Source organism: Cygnus olor, chromosome 1, assembly GCF_009769625.2.
Source record: "Cygnus olor isolate bCygOlo1 chromosome 1, bCygOlo1.pri.v2, whole genome shotgun sequence".
Classification (NCBI taxonomy): Eukaryota; Metazoa; Chordata; class Aves; order Anseriformes; family Anatidae; genus Cygnus; species Cygnus olor.
In genome coordinates this window covers 208,945,960-208,966,353 of record NC_049169.1, presented here as the reverse complement: position 1 = coordinate 208,966,353, position 20,394 = coordinate 208,945,960, and the positions used below count along the sequence as shown (strand labels likewise).

The 20,394-nt window shown below is 44.8% G+C and overlaps 1 protein-coding gene across 1 annotated transcript; it reads right to left on the bottom strand.

Annotated features, from left to right (window-relative positions):
• Positions 1-910: 910 nt before the first annotated feature.
• On the bottom strand, positions 911-18,962 carry RRM1 (ribonucleotide reductase catalytic subunit M1). Its single transcript, XM_040536821.1, has 19 exons — positions 18,835-18,962; positions 17,950-18,038; positions 16,106-16,283; positions 15,491-15,591; positions 14,815-14,874; positions 13,443-13,482; positions 12,327-12,489; positions 11,595-11,736; positions 10,879-10,962; positions 10,088-10,249; positions 9,519-9,598; positions 8,844-9,045; positions 7,637-7,786; positions 6,475-6,696; positions 5,957-6,033; positions 4,978-5,113; positions 3,585-3,680; positions 2,543-2,731; positions 911-2,203 (listed from the first exon to the last, which is right to left on the bottom strand). The coding sequence occupies exons 1-19, from the start codon at positions 18,851-18,853 to the stop codon at positions 2,015-2,017; spliced, it is 2,379 nt and encodes a 792-aa protein (XP_040392755.1). The 5' UTR covers positions 18,854-18,962; the 3' UTR covers positions 911-2,014.
• Positions 18,963-20,394: the final 1,432 nt, after the last annotated feature.

Here is a 20,394-nt window from a genome sequence, read left to right as displayed (position 1 = left end):
GCACAGTTCTGGGTCATGGTCATCCCGCTTGATGATCTTGAAGGTCTTTCCCAACCTTAACGATTCTCTGATTTTCAGTGGTGCCTTATAAGAGGTTCCTCTTATATTTCTTCTGAAAGCAGAAGAAATAGGGCAGGTGCTAGAAAAACAAGACATGAGAGTTCAAGCCTTACCTCTGGCACAGTTACAAATCTGCCGTGAACTCAGCCTACCTGCCCTGCACATTACTGAAACACAGACATGATAGAACGGGTCCAGAGGAGGGCCACAAAATTGATGAGGTCTGGAGCACCTCTCCTGTGAAGAAAGGCTGAGAGAGCTGGAGATGTTCAGCCTCAAGAAGAGAAGGCTCCTGGGTGACCTCATTGCGGCTTTTCAGTACTTAAAATGGACTTATAAAAGATGGAGAATGACTCTTTGCTCAGTCAAATAATTACAGGACTAGGGGGAATGGTTTTAAACTAAAAGAAGGGCAGATTTAGATTAGAGGTTAGGAGGAAATTCTTCACTCAGAGCGTGGTGAGGCAGTGGCACAGGTTGCCCAGAGAAGCTGTGGATGCCCCATCCCTGGAGGTGTTCAAGGCCAGGTTGGACGAGGCCCTGAGCAACCTGATCTGGTGGGTGGCATCCCTGCTCATGGCAGGGGGTTGGAAGTGGATGATCCTTGAGGTCCCTTCCAACCCGAGCCATTCTATGATTCTATGATTATTTCAGACCCTCGCTTGTGTTTACTTGTCGCCCAGATCTGCAAAGTGACACAGATAAACAGATGCCCTACTGAGTTAAGCAGTGTTGCCCCAGCAAATAGAGGATTCTGCTCACATGCCCCGTATTACCCAACAACCTGCAGGCGGTTCTGTACCTGGAACTGTGTGCAGTACGTGCAGGACTCACAAACAAGGCTCAAGTCTCCAGCTGCTACAATTCACTTTTAATAAAAAAAAAAAAGTGTTCCCAACATACCACTGTTCATTCCTCTGACATTCCACATTTTATTGAGTTTGGCTGGATTAACGGGTTAGTTGTACGGTACATGAATTCAATAAATATTTAAGAACTGGGTGATGAAGCCCCATCGCATTAGAGCAGGGGATTAAGTACACAGAGAAGTAAAAACACATTTCTAAAAGTTTGAATAACTAGCTGGGGTGGATAAATGCAACTCTTCAAAAAAGATGGTGTGTGCACTTGGACAGCATAGAATTCTATGACGAGTAAACCAAATGATAAATTAGAGTGGGTTTTTAACACAGAACAGAACACACTGCAGCAGTTCTGCCATTTCCTGGTCAGAGACGAAAAGGAGGATTTAACACAAGAGCAATGCTCCATCCTGTCAGGCTGGATGGAGGAAATGAAGTCTCCAGGTGGTAAGGTACCCACCGCCATTCTGCACCTTCAAAAATATTTTTGGAAAGGGAAGAGGAAGGCACAAGGAGAGCAAGAAACGGTGGGAGAAGGACCTGGCAGCTGTGAACACACCATCTTTATAAGCCTAACGTAAATTGCTCCTTTGCCATGACAGCCTGCAGAGCAGGCGTACAACACAGCTACCCTAGGGCTATTTTCCTGCTGTCTTATCACAGCAAAGGAGACCATAGCAGTCAGGTCCACTTCTTTCTCTGAAGACACAAGTGAGAGTCTTTAGTAAATGAAAACAATTATCTGAAGTCCCAAGGACAGACCTTTAAGGTAAGTGGCATTAGAACTTTCCCCACCTGTTCAGGAAGCGTCCTACCTATAAGGTTCAACGTAAGACCATGCAAGAGCACTTAAGTTTCCTGTAAGCCCAGCTACAAAAGCAATAAACAAACTTCTTATGCATTCTATCCATGCACCGACCTGTGCACCAACCCCCAATCCAAGGACGGGGAAGCTACAATACACTACAGTGATCCCCCCTCTTGCCACGGTTCCAGCAAGCCCCTACATCCTGACGTTATACTAGATGCACCTATCTTAGAAGGAATCACACCAGGTGGAATGGCTTTGCTGGCACTGCAGGGCTGATCTGTTAGGAGCCACACATCATACACTCATCCCTGTTCTCCAGGGAGCACACCATGGCTGCTTTATTCCTTTCCTTCTCTTCCTCTTCCTTGGAGGCCTTCTCCCGCTCCCTGAGCTTCTCTTTGTTCAACGTGAACTGGATGGGGTTAGCAGCTGGCTTTGTCCTTAGATAGTACATGCCCGTCTTCAGACCCTGCAGAGCAAAAGCATGAATGTAAGAACTGGAATGGGCTGGCATGCAATACAGCCGAACTCTGAACTGCTGGAACTGACCTTCCTTGGGCCACACCGCTGTACTTGCCTCACAGCGATGTCTGGTAGACACAATTAATGGGAGCAATGCCACAAGCATCCTTTACAAGCAGCTTTATTGCTCAAGAGAGATATTCCACTAGTAATACTGGATTCTTGGAAGGAGATGGCTGTTTACCCTTCTAAGAATCAGCAAGACCAACTTTTCATTAAAGAACTTATCAACCCCTATTTGCTATCAGTTCTGAACAAGCCCCCCCACCCTGCCCCTCTCAGATACCTGTTTCCACCCATAGAAATGCATGCTGGTCAGTTTGCCATAGTTGGGTTCTGCAATGTGAATGTTGAGAGACTGGCTCTGATCAATGAAAGCTCCTCTGTCTGCTGCCATCTTGAGGATAGTTTTCTGGGAGATCTCCCACACTGTCTTATAGAGTTGCTTCAAGTCATCAGGAATCTCAGATATATTCTAAAAGAAACAGGAAGAGTTTTCCAATGTAGTATAACCAGCGACTGCCCAAATGTTCACATTATACAAAGTCTTCATGAATTGCTGATTTCACCAGACTAGAACTAAGGCTTCTTGCACCTGAACGCCATCACTGAACCCAAATATCCTGCATCTGAAAGCACCCAAGCATAAAGAAACATTACTTGCTCTAACAGGATGGTTTATTCTGGGGAATTCGAGGGGGAAAAAAGGTTTCCAAATAGGACATTAATGTTTTGTCCTAAATAGTTGTGAGGTGTTACAGAAAGCAATCCAGCAGCTAGTACCCTCCACACTTCATGACAAGTAGGATGCACTTTTTTTTTTAGCATGCATGACTCCAAGCACAACAGTCACAGCAGCATTTCAAACTCCAGAGCATAAATGATTCATCCCACACGGACTCTTCAACACACACCTTCCAGATCTGGATGTCATATACTTGGCTCCTGTCTCAAGCCAACTCCCTGCTACATAATTACCCCTTTACAATCTCTACGACAAATGGGAATCCAAACATTTGCGGAATCTGCGTGAAGTAAAGCAGCCCAACTCTGTACTTGTTCTAGTAATAATTAGTAGCATATTTCCCTTGGAATTTCCTATTATATGGGCAGGCTCCAGCAGGAACAAATTACCACTGAGATGAGACACATTCCCTCATATTTCTAATAGAAATGCTCCAAACTGTAGCTTTTCTCCCCCAGGTTAGCTGAGTCACTCACATACAGCAGACCTCAAAACCACTGTGTGGAAATCAGCCCCCCAGCCAGCCAGCGCTGCTCAGACAGGCGGGAATCCCAGTGCCATTCTCCTAGCTTCACATGCATACCTGGATAGAGCCATTGTGGGCGATGATTTGGTTTTTCATCTCCTCATTCCACAGGCCCCTCTCTGTGAGATCTTTCAACAAGTGCGGATTCACAACCTGTAAAGAGCAAAGGCCAAAGAATAAAAGCACTGTATATTCTGAGAAGGTATACGCCCTGCCTTACAGCGCAGATACGCCTCCTAAAGGAGGGAAGTCCACACCAACACGCACGTTTTCAAATAGTTAAACAAGACCTTGTTCAGTACTGTCGAACTTTCATTTTTCAGTTAGCATTGAGGTATGCACGCAAATAGCCAAACTAGGCCTAAAGTTAAAATAACAGGTAACAAACGTGAGAAGCTGCTGGCCACTGCTGACAAGAGAAGGCTGTCTGCAATGCTTGGCTGACCCCAGGCTGGAGCTAAACTAGTAAGGCAGTAATGGGAGAAGCTACCGGACATTACAGATGTGAAAGGAGAGCGTATGGAACTCCCCTGCGTGAGGAACAGCAAAAGATATGAAAATGAGAGGTCTTGGCTTACCAGGGCTACTGACAACAACCTGAATTACTAAATAAGGGTGTAAAAAATCAGCAAGACTGGGGTCAGAAGGGCAAAGAACAAAATATGTGCAGGCTGTTTGAGAGGAAAATAACAACGAACTTTTGCTTGCTGGAACTGTTTGGGGGTACTTGTCTAGCAGCCCTGCACCTGACCCACACAGCCGAGCAGGATAATAAACCTGTTGTTCTGACCACACGGGCCTGATTTGATCCTGCTGTCAGGAGGAAATGGAGTGCTTTGATGAGGGGACACCCCAGGGGGACAGACCGGACCTCCCTAACAGTTACATATTGCCTCTGTCCCACCTTGAGCTCTTCGTTAACTCCAGCCTCCAGAACTCAAATTCTTACATACTCTTTCATACATGACAGATACCTCTGCATCTGTATAGCTTTCACACAGCCTCTTCACAGATCTGTTCAGTGCTTTACATACAGCTCTTTCCTCAGAACTGCGCAAAACAGCACTGTGGTCTCAGTTACTCTTCCCAGAGCATGCATGTAATTTCATTAATTTCACTAATCATTCATAACTTCATTAATTTCACTAATCATTAGCAAATATTCCTGCAGGCAATGTCAAGGTCTTATAGAGTGCTGTGTTTTTTGTTTGTTTGTTTGTTTTCCAGAGAAGAGTAGCACTTCTTTAAAATTTCGCATATTCCCTGGCAGTAAAAACAGTACAGACACGCTGGTTAGATGTTTTCCTCAACAATTCTGGCCTTCAATATAAACATCCAACTGAATTAAGTAATCAAGTGCGCAGCGTCCATCTTGTCTTTCTGAACAGTGAAAGTTATCAAAAGTAAGACTACAGAAAAGCTCTTTTCCACACCTGCTTCAAGTGCTTACCTGAAACTCTCCTGAGAGGACTCTGCGCGTGTAGATGTTACTGGTGTAGGGCTCAATGGATTCGTTATTGCCCAAGATCTGAGCAGTAGAAGCAGTTGGCATGGGAGAAATGAGAAGGCTGTTTCTGACACCATACCTAGCAATAATAGTCAAGAGTTGGAAAGTTTCAACCAAGTGAGACAACACAGAAAAGACCCAAGAATAATAGTTTATAGACTGTCTGCACAGAGCTAAGAGAGCCAAAGAAGGAACTCTCAGCTCATACATACAGAAATCTTACCTTCCTGAGATAACCTGAAAAATCTCTCACTAGCTGAAGTGAAAAAACAGAAGTTCCACTAAGCTTGCAATGTGGGTCAATACAGAAGCTTAACTCAAGTCTTTGCTATTTTCATCTTTAACCAGGCTTTTCCAAATTATTTAGTCATGGGAAAGGGGGCATAGAAAAAAAATCTGTCAGGCACACAACTCTGCAGCGCTCAGGCAAAAAAAAAACAAGCAGCCCATAAAAAGCCTCCCCATACGCAAGAAGGCAGACAGATTTACTACGTTTGAAAACTAAACCCATGCAAACTGAATAAATTCATTATAGTGACTTCACACTTCAACAGTTGCTGTCTTCAGGACATTCAAGGCTCAGCTGCTTTGCCCTGTCAGCTGAGGAAACAGCTTCCAAGCCTGGCTGACTCTGTCTCACCACTACATTTGTTTAACTGGAACACAAACCATTCGGCTTATGCATCCAAGATGAAACAAGAGCTCAGCTAAAACAGAGTCTATGGGATGGACTCACTTGGCATGTAAGAATAAAAAACGAAGAAAACCATCTACAAAAGAGATTTGAAGAAAGATCTACTGAGGGGGAAAAAACAGAAGAAAACACAGGGCCATTTTTATGTGTGACGTCTTTTGTTTTCAAATCTGTCATAACATAACAAATGCAATTTACATTTAATACAAACTGTGCAAGAATACTCACTTAGCAATCTTCTCCTTTAAAGCCTTCCAGTCCCAAAGATCAGACGGGGTGATATTCCACATGTCATACTGAAGAATCTGAAGAACGCAAGAGTGGTACAAATTAGATGGGGTGCTCTTTTCTCCAGATTTTGTAAATCATATTACAAATAGACCTGTTATTCCTATTAACTATCCACTACAGTTGAGCCTCAGCCAAGCTCCTGTACCATAATCTTACAAACACTCGATGTTTTAATCATGCTAAAGGGGCCAGCCAGTACAAGCTGAATCTTCCTTTTACTGGTCTCTGCACCTCAGTTTAGATTATATATTTCTTAATGCACTTAAAAAGTCAGATGATGGAAGAAACTCTAGCATCCTTTGCACTGATGCATTATCAGCATATGATATTATTAATATTATATTATTACCATAATATGTTTCAGTCATACTCCTCCTGTATCAAAGACCAGGCACAACCACATTACTTGCTTTTCATAGATCTGTCCCTGACACAAGACAGTTTCTGGTACTTACTCCTTTGCTGACAGGAGAACCCTCGTATGTTTCATATGGTCCTTGCTCCTCGGCAAGTTCACAGCTGGCTTCCAAAGCACCATAATAAATGGTCTCAAAAATCTGCTGGTTCAAGCGCTGGGCCTCCGGACTTTCAAAGGGGTATCTCATCAAAATGAAAGCATCTGCCAGACCCTGCACACCAATGCCAATGGGACGATGGCGTCTGTTGGAGCGTTCAGCCTGCATAGCATTCAAGCAACAAGAATAATTACTTTAGCAGTGCTACATAGAATCATAGAATAAGTTGAACTGGAAAGGACCTCTGGAAGGAAATAAGACTGTCTACCTCTGACTTAATTTTTATTCTGCTGCAACATCCCAGCTTCCAGTTCTGCTCAATTTCCCACTGTTTGCTATTTTGTAGGGCACAAATTTGAGGACCAACATTAAGTGTGTTTGAAGTGATCACTAATTCTAATTGCTCAACTTGACACACAAAGGGAAGCAGGATTTAGAAATGAACACTAAACACTTCTTGAAAAACAAGGCCACGAAGACATTTGAACTCGAGCATTCTAATTGTACATGCTTGAAAAAACTAATCCTCATTAGGTTTGGCCTCAAACTTTGAGTATTTGCTTATTTCCTCCTCTGCTGCTTGCCTTGTGCTGGTGGTGCAATGCAAACAACTTTGCTCCCATTCCCCTTCAACAATTCCCAACACTCTCTCCACTTTCTTTCCAGAAAAATGCGTGTACACTCTACGAAAAATGCACAAAGCCAACAATTCGAGATTGAGTTACACCTTCTTGGTATCTTTCCACGATCATTCTCTCTGTTCTGCTTTCCACTCTGTGTCTAGTGCTGTTCTGTGCTTTGTGGAAATCCACTCACATGAAAAGAAATCCAACTGCTGAACCACCTCAAGGGGAGGATTTTTCTACAACTGCTTCGCTAAGGAAGCACTCCAGGTTGAAGCTTAAGAAGCCACTAACAACAGGTCACATCTGCAAACGGTTAGTTAATGAAACTCCCAACTATTAGCCTAAACAGGTTTACAAAACCCCTCACTGAATCCTTCTGCCCAAGACTGAACTGGGATTGCTAGAGAACAACAGGCCCTTTGTCACCAGACTCGTGGCACACCTTCAGCCACAGAGCAGCGCAGCACAGCACTCACCTCTGGCACAGGGTAGTAGTTGATATCAATGATTTTGTTCAGGTTTCGGACAATAACTTTAGTGACTTCAGCTAGCTTCTTGAAATCATACGTATGCTCTGAAGTGACATACATATTCAGGGCTATAGAGGCCAAATTACAAACTGCAACCTGTGGAAAAAAAAAACACAGTGAAAACGGTCATGCCAGCCAACACCCCATGGAAAATACACACTCTCTCAATCCCAGAGCATGCTCTCTATCCAAACTATACAGAAACAAAGAACCAAGCAAGCTAAAGGATGGAAAAATACACTCTTCATTTCTGTGCTTTTTTTACAAGCTGAAAAAAGGATAACAAATATTGAAAAAGGTTTAGTAGATATCAATATCACCATAAAAATTCAGTTCTCTGGCCTGGTCAGTCCTGCTGCATGTAAGCTTCCCTTCCAGAAACTAGGCCTTACCACTTCCTGTATTATCAGAATCAGCAACTGATTTCCATTAGATCCAGAATATATTAGGGCATTATTTTCATTATTTTTTAACACTCACGTTATTTCCAGACCCAGGAGAACTGAAACAAGTTGGCTAAGGTTTCTTGTGCAGCGCAGACAGGCAAGATGGCTCCGTCTCCTCTAGAGTACTCAGGATTTTATGAGTATGTCAAGGAGCGTAACCACTACTGTCAGGCAGTAGAAATTGATTCTTTCAGTTTTAACAGTCTCAAGAGCTTTTTTGCACTCAACATGTGCCATGCTGTATTAGCACTAACTCATTTCTATGTTCTTTCTTCACTTTTGTTACCAATGCTGCAATCCAAACATAGTACATCTGTAGAGCACCTAAATGACACAGGGAACTCAAGGGAGAATTATGACTGAACTGCTAGTCTGGAGGTTAGAGAGGTATGGTTTCACTAAACCTTTAGCATAAAAGATGCTTATAACAGCTTCCTAGAAGCCAAAGAGCTCACTTCTCTATCAAGATGCCACAGTTTTGCTTTGATGGGTATCTTCTTTTATACCAAATCCTCCACAGGAGTTGGAAAGGGAAACCGCCACACACAGACTTAGTAGAAGTGCTGTAAGCACTCAAGTCAGAAAATCCTCATAATTTTCTCAGCTACCTGTTCCCTTCCCCAGCTAAAAGTCAGACATACTCTAAAAAGCTATGCAGGCACAGTCACACCTTTCCTAAATACTGCAAGTTCCTTGTCTCCACTCACCTCATCTTTGCTGGTATACTCCACTATTTCTGTACACAGATTGCTGCATTTGATGGTCCCCAAGTTCTGCTGATTGCTCTTCCGGTTGCAAGAGTCCTTGTACAGCATGTAAGGTGTGCCAGTCTCTGTCTGGGATTCGATGATGGCGTACCAGAGCTGCTGGGCCTTCACCACTCTGCGGACACGGCCTTGCTTCTCATAACTGCAACAGGGCACATGTTGCTTATCAACTCCCAGACTCTCCAAAAACAGCACTGGAATCAATCATTCTTAACACCAGGTTCCCAGGAGGGCAAGACCCCATTCACTTCTGAACCGTGTGAATTCTGAATTAGCAGGACAGCATTAACAGCAAGGTACCAGGACTATTCATGTGTAAAAGAAATAGAAAGCTTTCACTACAGCACCCTACGCAACTAGCTCAAAACAAAGCCACCAACTGCTTTAAGCAGGAATCATTTCAGAATTTTCCTCTAAAATAATCTTTCATATGTAGTTCTATATTAAGATGCAGTTTGAAGCAAACGGTAAGCAGACATCCCGGTCTTTGTCCATTTACCAACCTGATAATTCAACTCAGTGACCACTTAGAAGCCAACACCACAAACCTGTGCCTTGGCTCCCATATACCCCACAAGGGCAGTTCCGTAAATGGCTGTCTGCCACTTTTCTTACCTCTCATATAGTTTCTCAAATTCCTCTCCCCACACCTCATCTAGACCAGGACACTCATTTGGACACATTAAGGACCAGTCCTGTAAGAAAGAAGAAAAAAAATACTCAGAGAAAATCTGCTAATTAACAGCATTCAACTTCATCAGCAGATCCTGTTGTAAACAGAAACACAAAAACCTCACAGTTCCCATCCTGAAAAAGTAGGAACCAACTCTTCCAGCAGACATGGGGAAGGTGTTTGAGTAGTATGATTTATTTAAAATTCGATTATATGAATATTTATGATCAAACCGCTTTTTAAATTCTGAAATGACTAATTATTAAGATATAACCCATTTTCAAGCAGTCACACAAAGATCAATTTACTGAGAAGACTTTGATGCTTTCAGGGTACTCCAGACTAAGAATTTAGCATAACAGTATATCAGTCATGGGCTGCAAGATTAAACCGTGAAGCAAAGCATCATATACGGCAAGTTCCTCTGCCGCTAGGACGCCAGCTCCACAACACTTGTGAACTCCACGCTTCTCCATTAACAGACCTCTCCCGCACCAATCAAGTTTCTTACCTGGTTGGTTTCAACTCTCTTCATGAAGAGATCAGGAATCCAGAGGGCAAAGAAAAGGTCTCTGGCACGCTGCTCTTCTTTCCCAGTGTTCTTCTTTAAGTCAAGAAACTCAAAGATGTCCAGATGCCAAGGCTCCAGGTAGATGGCAAAAGCTCCAGGTCTCTGATACATAAAATATAGTCAGGATCAGAACAAATGGCCCTCAAAAATATCTCCCACACTGCTGCTGACTGAACACAATACCCTAAACTAACTAGAACTTAGTTTTATAGTCTTGTTAAGGTAATTTCAGTATCTTTTTTCATATTACTCTTGCTCTCACTGGAACTAGGTCATGCTACTAGCTCCAGATTCTTAATAAAAATGATCCCACAGTAAAAATACCTTCTGTGTCAATAGGAGCTTTACAAGTCTTAGATTTACGCATTAAGTCATGCCTCCACTAACCTCTGGACTATTTGAATATAAAGGATACAGAACAAAAATCTTTCTACAGTCTTACACCTTAATTCAACACAGGGCATACAAAGAGTGACTGACAACCACTGCAAGAGGCTGAACTAACGTGTACATATCATACAGCAGATAGATACCATACAGCAGATGTATACCTACACAATAAAATGCACAGTGAATGGAGAACACCAAACTAGAAACAAGGGAAAAAAATCCTTTTTGTAATTTCACGTCACCTACCACCACATTGATGTTACTGGTTCAATCTTTCACAGATGTGGTCTCCTTCTGACCTGGGTCAACCCCTTCACCCCAATTTAATGCTAAGCCAATACCTTGTTACCGCCTTGATCCACGTAGCGAGCAGTGTTGTTGTAGACCCTCAGCATTGGAACAAGTCCATTAGAATTTCCATTTGTCTGCACAGGCACAGGAAAATTGTTGTTACTGAAAAGCAACTGCCTGAAGAGCTGGGCCTACATTTCTGTATGGCTCTGGGTCTTTCAGCAGTCAGACAAACTCATCCTGAAAGCTAGCACCTGACCACCTCGATCAGTGCTTTGGTAGCACCACCATCCTCCCCCACACTCCTCTTTTTTTGAAGTAAAAAATGCACCATCTGAACTTAATTCCTCGACATAACACAATCTAAAGGCTTGCAGAGGTTACATACATGGTGACAAAAACGAATAAATAAATAAACACATGCATCCACAGATCATCTTAAGCAATTAAACTTACAAAAAGGAAAAGAGCCACTGCATTAGCCTGTAGGCATACCCCTAGGCTGCTGATATAAGTTGGAATTGTCTGATCAAACACTGGAATGAGATCCGATCCACTTTTTGGAAGGACTTGTATTAGGAAACCAAGGAAAACCAACCTTCTCATTTCAGGGCATACTCAAAGGAAGGACTACAAGGCTGGACTAACTGCTGTGTTAAACTGACAGCAGCGCTGGTAGAAGCAGTGCTGATCTGGCAACTGACGTACAGACATTTCCTGAACCCAGAAGGTTAATCTCTGCCGGGTACACCGCCTGCACACTCACCCCAGCAATATAGCTGCCCGTGGCTCGGATACAGCTCACAGCAAGGCCAATCCCACCAGCAGACTTTGAGATCAGTGCACACTGTTTGAGAGTGTCATAGATTCCCTCAATGCTGTCATCCTTCATGCACAGCAGGAAGCAACTAGTGAAAACAAATAGCTTTAGCATAAAAAGATTAAAAAATAAATAAAAAAACACTAAGTATTTTACCAGGGCTGCAGAAAAACAATGGCAAACACTGTATATTTAACATGCTATGCCAAGCAAAAAATGAAGCAAAACCATAGACTGCATAGTGGAATAAAGGATAGTTTTAGAAAACATCACAAACAATAGTTGTATTACTGACACCTCTGTTATCAAAGCAAAGCGTTTTTAAAATCAGATCTACTTCATAACAGTTATGCTTGCTACTTTTAGCGTATTTAAAAAAACAATTACCAGGAGTCATTTTTTATCTACAAAAGACTATGTATGTCAGCAGCTCTGAAACAGACGACAGCCACTCCCATTAGCTTGAGAAGCTTACTGACACATCTGCTTTTTCCCCCAAAGACTACACTAGATACCAAGTTTAATTTGACAACAGCTTCTCAAAACTTCATAGAACAATCACAGAAACACAGCTACTAGATTTAGAAGTTGTGACAGCACTTCATTTGGACAGATCCAATCACCAAAACCTCATCTTCCTCCAGTTATGCATTAAGCATGCTTGAAAGCCACAGGTACCTGGAAAGCTGAGGCCGGTTGGTGCCCGCGTTGAATAACGTGGGTGAGGCATGGGTAAACCATCTTTCAGACAGAAGATTGTAAGTTTCGATTGCGGCATCAATGTCATTTTTGTGGATTCCCACAGACACCCTCATCAACATATGTTGAGGACGCTCGGCAACTAGACACAAAAAAGCAAAAGGAAGAAAATAACGTCAATGTGATGTTTACAATTAGTGCAGACAAAAGTAGAGGTGGTGGTAATAAGATACAATGTGCAATGGGCCACTTGAGAGACAGAGTTGCCGTAGAATCACAGAGTAGTTCAGGTTGGAAGGAACCTCAGGAAGCCTCTAGCACGATCTTCTGCCCAAAGAAGAGTCAGCTAAGAGTATTGGACCAGTTTGCTCAGGACTTTATCCAGTCAGGTCTTGAAAAACTCTAGGACTGGGACTGGATAACCCCTCTCAACAACCTGATCCAGTGCTCAGGTGTACTCACGAGGAAAAAGAAAACAGTATTAAGAGTTAAAACACAATCCAATATGCAATCCAGCATCCAATTGCTGTCTATATGGCATTATAATTAACCTCTCACTCTTCTGTGTCCTAGGATTTTCAGGCTAAAGGCCTGCAATAACTGGCAGTGACAGCACAGTAGCTCTAACTTAAATTTATTAGAAAGTGCCTAGCATTATGGAACAGGCTGTCAGACAAAAAAAATCCTTCATCTTCTACACTCCAGGTAAGAGGCAGCTTTCAAAGCACTAGGGTCTCTGTAACAGACAGGTGAAGCACCTGTGCCCAGGTCACAGACATTATCTGGAACACCCAGGTAAACTTGCCACAGTTTAGTTGCAAGTTAAACTTGCTCTTTAGCGATCAACTGTTGTTCATGTAAGCATACCAATGCCACCACATATAGACACTAGACTCTTAGCTAAGAAGAGATGCTGCACGTGTACAGAGAACACCTGCTACAAACGTGTCACTTGACTGCTATCTTTTTTAAGCCAGTACTCAATGATTTTGCTGGACTGCTCTACGAGGTAGCCTATCTGCCTCCTCAGCCCTTGCTCTGAGCCATGGCCTTGACTTTTAAATAATACTTTAAATTGACAGAGACGGTTCTTACCTTTTGAGTTGATTTTCAGCAAGTAGGAGCGTTCTAAAGTCTTTAAAAAGAGAGAGTGCATTTTAGCAGTCATTCAAATTTCAATTTAAAAAATCCTGTTAATACAGAAAGCTCCAACCTCACCCATCTTCATGCTCCTTTACCCCAGGTTTCAACAGAGGCAGCAACCCTGCACTCAACTCCTCATCTTGTTAACGACAAAGGACCAGAAGTCCACTGTAAGATTCCAACGCTATGCTTTGGATTATGGAGTGGATTATGTAGCATGGAGCAGCAAGGTTCAACACCGCCTTTCAATCCACAGTGAACTGAGGCTAGACAGCAAGGAAGGGCTTGTTCTCCACGATGCCGCCTCTCAGTATTATTAATTATACTATGATAATGCTTTCTAGACAACCTGTATCACAATCTGCTGTGCCGGGTGATGAACGCACCAAATGGCACATACGGTAAGCCCCTACAGTTTGAGCAGATGCCTTTTAAGCTTGTGCCTGAAGAATTACAGCAGTAATTACATGAGGGAATGTCAGGCATTGCATATCTATATGCATATAGAAGCACACACACGCCCCTTCAAGGTCCCTTCTCTCCATCCCTGCCTATGCTGCTTCAGCAGCTGCTACACACCTGAGTTGTTTCCTCATTGCAGCCTGCTTCCCCCAAACCTGAAAGTACCAAATCACGTGCTGATGGAAGAATCTCCTGGACGTAATTCTACACAAAGATCACCAGTTCTTCTAGAGATTCATCAAGGCCAATGAACTATCAGGTACCCAGTGCTATGGAGAAGCCAAATACTCTCCAGCTAACCCCACAGAAAGCCCACCGCATCGTACCCTAAAACGATTGGGCAAAGAACAGCATGTTATGAGGGGAGCAGGAGGAGCAGATGGTGGGGGCATAGTAGACTGGACCGGTTGTGGGGGAGATGTTCCAGCAGCATGGAAGAAGACAAACACGTGGGCTGACACACTGAGAACAACTGTTACACAAAACAATGGTGAAAAACAAAAATCCCTTTTTCGGGTCATTAAGAATTAGATTATTTCCTTGAGGAATGGCATGAGCTGGGAAGTTTCCAACAACATTCAGCACTATCTGCTGCAAAGAACTTGGACCTAACAGTTAAAATATTATAGCAGCCAAGGGAACAGAGCACAGCCAAGAAGAAAGTACATGATTCATGAAGTTAGGCAACAGCTTCGTGCAGGTACTTTGTTTTCACCAACCCACTAATGCCCAAGCTACTTCCAGTGGCCTTCGTGTTCAAATCTAATGATTTTGCAAGGATTCCCATCCCCCCCAACAGACCCAGCTCCAGAACACCTAGGACTGTTTTTTTTGATGTTATCATGAATAATGTGTCTTTTACCTTAAAACCAAAATAGTTGTAGGAGAAGTCTCTGTCATAGATAATAGCAGAATTCAGGCGCTGAGAGGAAATAAAGAGAAAAATTTACATTTACATTCCGATTTTGGGGGCTTCACATTCAGATATAATGCTGATATTGGTATTTCTGGCCTCAAAATGTAGTGAAACAGATTATTCAGACAGATCATCGTGAATAAAACAGGGAAGAACACTGAGGTTGAAACAACAAATGCAGTGCTAAGATTTTTTTTCCAAGTACAGTGCACAATTGTTGGCAACATTTTACTGAAGTCTTTAACTAGACACCGAGAAACACAAGATATAATCAAAATGAGAATTCGACTTCCCCATAAGAACACAAGCCTGGAACAACATGAAATCAGACACCAAACCTCTTCTCTCCCTTCTGTGCGTACAAAACAGATTGCTACATTGAAAAGTCCATTTCCCTAAACGAATTAATTGGGCTGTTCGTGACTATGAAGACATTTAAGAAAATGTCCTTACATGAAGAAAATTCCTACACCTTCTTTTAAACTCTCCAGAAGAGAGCAGTTATCAGCTGTACCCATTTCTGTATTGGCTTCTTGTCCTAAAACAAATGGCTTACTTAAGAAAAAAAAAAATCATCTTAACTAGTTCACTGAATTTTCAAAACTGGAAAAATGTTACATACATCTTTGTTGGCCAGAACTATGTCTAGCGTTTCTTTAGAGATCATTGGTGAGTGCTTCCCATTGTGAGGGTTTACGTAGTTGTAGAGGTCATCCATCACATCTACAACAGAAACAGGTTTAAAAAGAAGTACATCCACAGAGCTATATATATATCATTTGTCATTTGTTTTCAAAGATTTAACAGGAGGGCTACCCATCCACAAAAATAATCCCTTCCAGCTCTACAGAGATACAACTTTTCTTTTACGTACTCAATGATATTACTAATCTGCTAACCTTAAAAACGCACTTGCCTTACAACGTTTTTTATAGAATTTGTAATACGCAATAAATGAGAAAGAGTGGGTACATCCTAATTTCAGTTACATTTTTAATCAATCTATTTATAGGGAAATAAATCATCAATCTATTTAAGTGAAATCTATTTTTCGCAAAAGAGGCAATTTCACTTTCCTAGTGACACATAAAACTCATGTTTTCCATCTCCATGGCATTTTTAGTTAGCCTGGGTACTTAGTACCTTCTGCTTAAGAAAGATTTCCATATTTATATCCTCTACAACTCCTACTCCCTTTCTGACTAATTGCTATCTAAATGCCCCCAAACAGACTTACCACTGAATACTTTCTTAGTTTCTTTGTGCAGATTGGACACTGCAATCCTTGCTGCCAGGATAGCGTAATCAGGGTGTTTGGTGGTCAGGGTTGCAGCTGTTTCAGCAGCCAGTGTGTCCAGTTCCACTGTCGTGACACCGCTGTACAGCCCTTGAATCACTTTCATGGTGATCTGGGCCTAAAAAGGAAAATCGTGCAGATCAGCTATCTGCTGTTAAAAAAAATCCTGGTATTTCAGCCATTTAGGGTATAAGACATGCTCCACTATAAGCAGTACCTTTTACATTGTTTAATTAAAAAAAAAAAATTAAAACACTAAGTTCTTTCAGTGAAGTACTGACACCTAAAATTTTAAAACAAGTGATACTGGGCAGGAGGGAGGTCAGGGAAAGAGCAAAGAAAGAAGGAACCATTAATCTAGAATCATTAAAAAGTTTTTTCTCTGCAGATACTTTCTTAAAGGCTAAAAAAAAGTAGCAGCAAAACTCAGGGAAAAAAAAAAGTTTAAAAGATTACTTGCTTGGAAGTTTTAAAACTACAAATAAAGCTCGACTTTAAAATGTCTGATGAGACATATAAGTGCTATATTTAAAATAACCTTGCAGCAAGAGAAAAAAAAAATCAACCCTGGAAGGGACACACTGCCTTTTGCTTCATGACTTAACCTAATCCCCATCTAACAGTCATTTCCTGGAAAAAGACTTTTCTATCTGCCATCTCAAAAGCCGTTTCTGCTTTTCTATCAAATATTAACACTGATCACTACAAGAAAGATCATATTCTGCACTGCAAAACAGAGGGCTGATCTAAGGTGGTAACTGCTACACACATTTGAAACACCAACAGCCTCACAAAACCAGGACTTGTAATTTTCAAACTTTATTCTCTGAAAGGAAGCACTTCACATTAAGGATTTTCATTACTGGCTTGTAAAGCACCTGGAACAAGAAGATCCACATCCAAAAAGAGAAACGCAGTTCTGGGAAGAAAGATCTTACACACTACTGCCAAATAAATAATGCAGTGCTTCATGTAAAATAAGTTTCACTACTAAGACTGGGGTATTTGAAGTCAGGGGGCCTAAGAATCTTGCTTGTGTCCTCATCATCATCAACTTAAGTCGCTGAGATCAAGGCAGCGTACTTTGTGCACTATACTTTTTGGTACAGAATGAATGTCAAATATTTCACAGTCACAATTTAAGACACAAAAACTGATCAGTGCATCTCAGAGAAGAGCCCAGGCTGGCAACTCCAAATGAACAGACTAGTTCTGCACATCTACATAAAAATCTCACAGACATCCACGGATCCGTGAGGGAGCCATCCTCTGCACAGGCTGTGAAAAGAGATGCTTGCATAGGTGCAATCAACATGCATCCAAAATCCTATGGAGCTCAAAAAAAAAAAAAATAGGGATATTAGAATGATGTGGGAGTTCTGACAGAAAGGGTTCCTTGTTTTATGAGGATCAAGATCTACTTTCTATATAGTATTGCTCAAGCTTTACAGATTGAAACTGTGAGCAACCTACCCTAACATGAGTTGGAGCAACAAACACTTTCTAAGCACATGAAACTCAATCACTTCAACATTGTTTGAGGTATCTACCCAAAGCAGCTTACAGTAGAGAGAGAAGCAGAGACTTTCCCCCACTGCAGTCTCAGATTTTGTATCCACAAAGCAAAAGACGCAGAACACAAACGATTAGAAGAAACGTCTTATGAATACATTTGCCAATGGTTCCTGCCCAGGCTGCCACATTTGGTTTTTGCCAAGGTGAATAACCAGGCAACATCTGCTCACAGAGATCACCGCCAGGGGCAGGACAAAGGACAGACTCACGGGATCAACAAAGTCAGCGTTCAGCCCATAGCAGAGCTTCTGGATGCGCGACGTGATCTTGTCAAACATGACGCGCTCCTGGCGCCCATCTGTTGGAGAAGAGGTTACAAAGACATCAGTTCCCTTTGTGATAAGAGAACTAGTTAAGCACAAAGCACCTCACAGAAGGAGCCAACCCTCCTGCAGTGACTTCGAGGTGGGAATCACTGCTGACAACCCGCCCAGCCTCCCTGTTAAGGCCCAAAGGGAAGGGTGGCGAGCCCTCCACCTTCCTGCTGCCCATGGTCAATGCTGGACACTGGGTCCCCCGCTCTGAGCAGGGGAAGAAGGGAAGGCAGGGCGCTCGCACCTCCCCAAGGACACAAGGACACCCTACAGGGCCAAGACACCCCCACCCTGCCGGCACCAACCTTTGCAGAAAGCATGACCCCGATCTTCAGGGCCGCCCCACAAAGATGGGGCACTGAGCGATGGGGGCCCCCAGCCCCAGGCTCTGGGGATCGAGCCCTCCCCAGGGGTCCCCGCGAGCTCCCCCCGTGCCCCCGGCCCAGGAGGAGCAGCCAGCCCCCAGCCGAGGGGGGGGCTTCACAACAACGCACCCCACACGCCCGGGGGCTCGGCGCTCCCCCAGGAGAAGAAGAAGCCGGGGGGCCGGGGCCCGTCCCCAGGACGCGCAGGGAAGGGGCCGCAGCCCTCACGCCCGGGCCCCCCCCGGCCTCGGGCCCCCCAGCGGGGCGCTGACACCGCGGGGCTGGGGGCTCCGGGCCGGGCCCCCCGACCCCGCCGCCGGGCCGGGGCTGCCCGCAGCCGCCGCGAGCTCCCGGCCCTCACGCGGGGGAGCCCCCTCGAGGCGCGGGGACCCCCCCCGGCCCCCGCCGCCCTCACCGCGCTTGACGACGTGCATGGCGGCTCCAACGGCTGCGGGGCCGCGATCGCTCTGCGCGCCTCCCGCTCCCGCCAACCGCGCTGGCCCCGCCGCGCCGCCGTAGCGCCCCGCCCCCTCCGCCCGAAGCCGCGCCGACATCTTGACTCCGGGCACCGCGGCTCTCCGCCTCCCCGTTCCCCCCCGCCGCGGGCTCGGGGCCGCCTCCCGCCCCGCGCGGCTCCCTCCCCGCCTCGCCCCCTCCCCGTGTCCGCCTTCCCCGCCCGGCCCGGGCAGCGCCACCCGCCCGGCGAGGGCCGCCCGCTCGCCCGCTTCCAAGATGGCGGCGGCAGCCCGGGCGGGAAAGGGGCCGCGCGAGGGCGCGACGTACGGGGCCCGCGAAGGGCCGAAACGCCCTCGTTTGGCGATTCGCGTTACAACAGTGCAAGCGATAATGATAAGAAACAATATTTAGTATTTAATAGTATTTAATAGTATTTAATAGTATTTAATATTTCGTGCGGTTCTCCAGAGGAGAGGGGGGCCCGCAGCACCGCTCCTCGGGCAGGTTCCTGGCATGGCGCCCGCCCAGCCCTGCGCTGAGGGGGCTCACCCAGTCCTGGGACACACAGCCCTGGGGGACCTCGAGGGCCAGGACACAGGGACACCGTGCCACCCTCACAGAGTCGCAGTCACAGAATGGCCGAGGTTGGCAGGGACCTCTGGAGATCATCCAGTCCAATCCCCCTGCCAGGCAGGGTCACCCAGAGCACATTGTGCAGGACGGCGGCCAGGCGGGTTTTGAATATCTCCAGAGAAGGAGTCTCCACAACCTCTCTGGTCAGCCTGCTCCAGTGCTCTGTCACCCTCCCAGTAAAGAAGTGCCCCCTCGTATTGAGCCAGAACCTTCTGTGCTTCAGTTTGTGCCCACTGCCTCTTGTCCTGTCACTGGGCACAACTGAAAGGAGACTGGCTCCATCCTCTTGACACCCTCCCCTCAGATATTTATACACATTGATGAGGTCTGCTCTCAGTCTTCTCTTCTCCAGGCTAAACAGGCCCAGTTCTTTCAGCCTGTCCTCATACAACAAGTAAAGGTTCCACAGCCAGGGGCAGAGCAAAGGGCACATCATGGCAGGAAGGCCCTCTGGGATCTCAAAAAGCCCGTGGCTGCCCTTAAAACACCAGGAGTGACAGCCTCGGTGAGGCGGCACCTTCCCCGTGCTGCATGAGGGTGAGCAACCACCACAACCATCTGCAGAAATTTTTCCCCACAGAGGGACAGAAAGTGTCCCAGAGTCCAGGCAGCACCCAGGGACAGTGGTGCCTCAAAGTGCCCAAAGCACTGCTGAGGTTTATACACGTAATGCAACCCCAAAAGTCAACGTTTCCTCTGCTAACGTACTCTGGATGCCTTGTAAGCCAGCAGCCACCAGCAACTGTCTAACACGGCATGATAACATCTTGCAGTTAGCATTTATGGCATCTCCCTTCCCCGCACAGAAGCAGTGGGGCCTCCTCCACCCGAGAGGTGCACCCACGCACAGGGACAGCGCCAAGCAGCGCGGCCTCCGCCTGTGTGA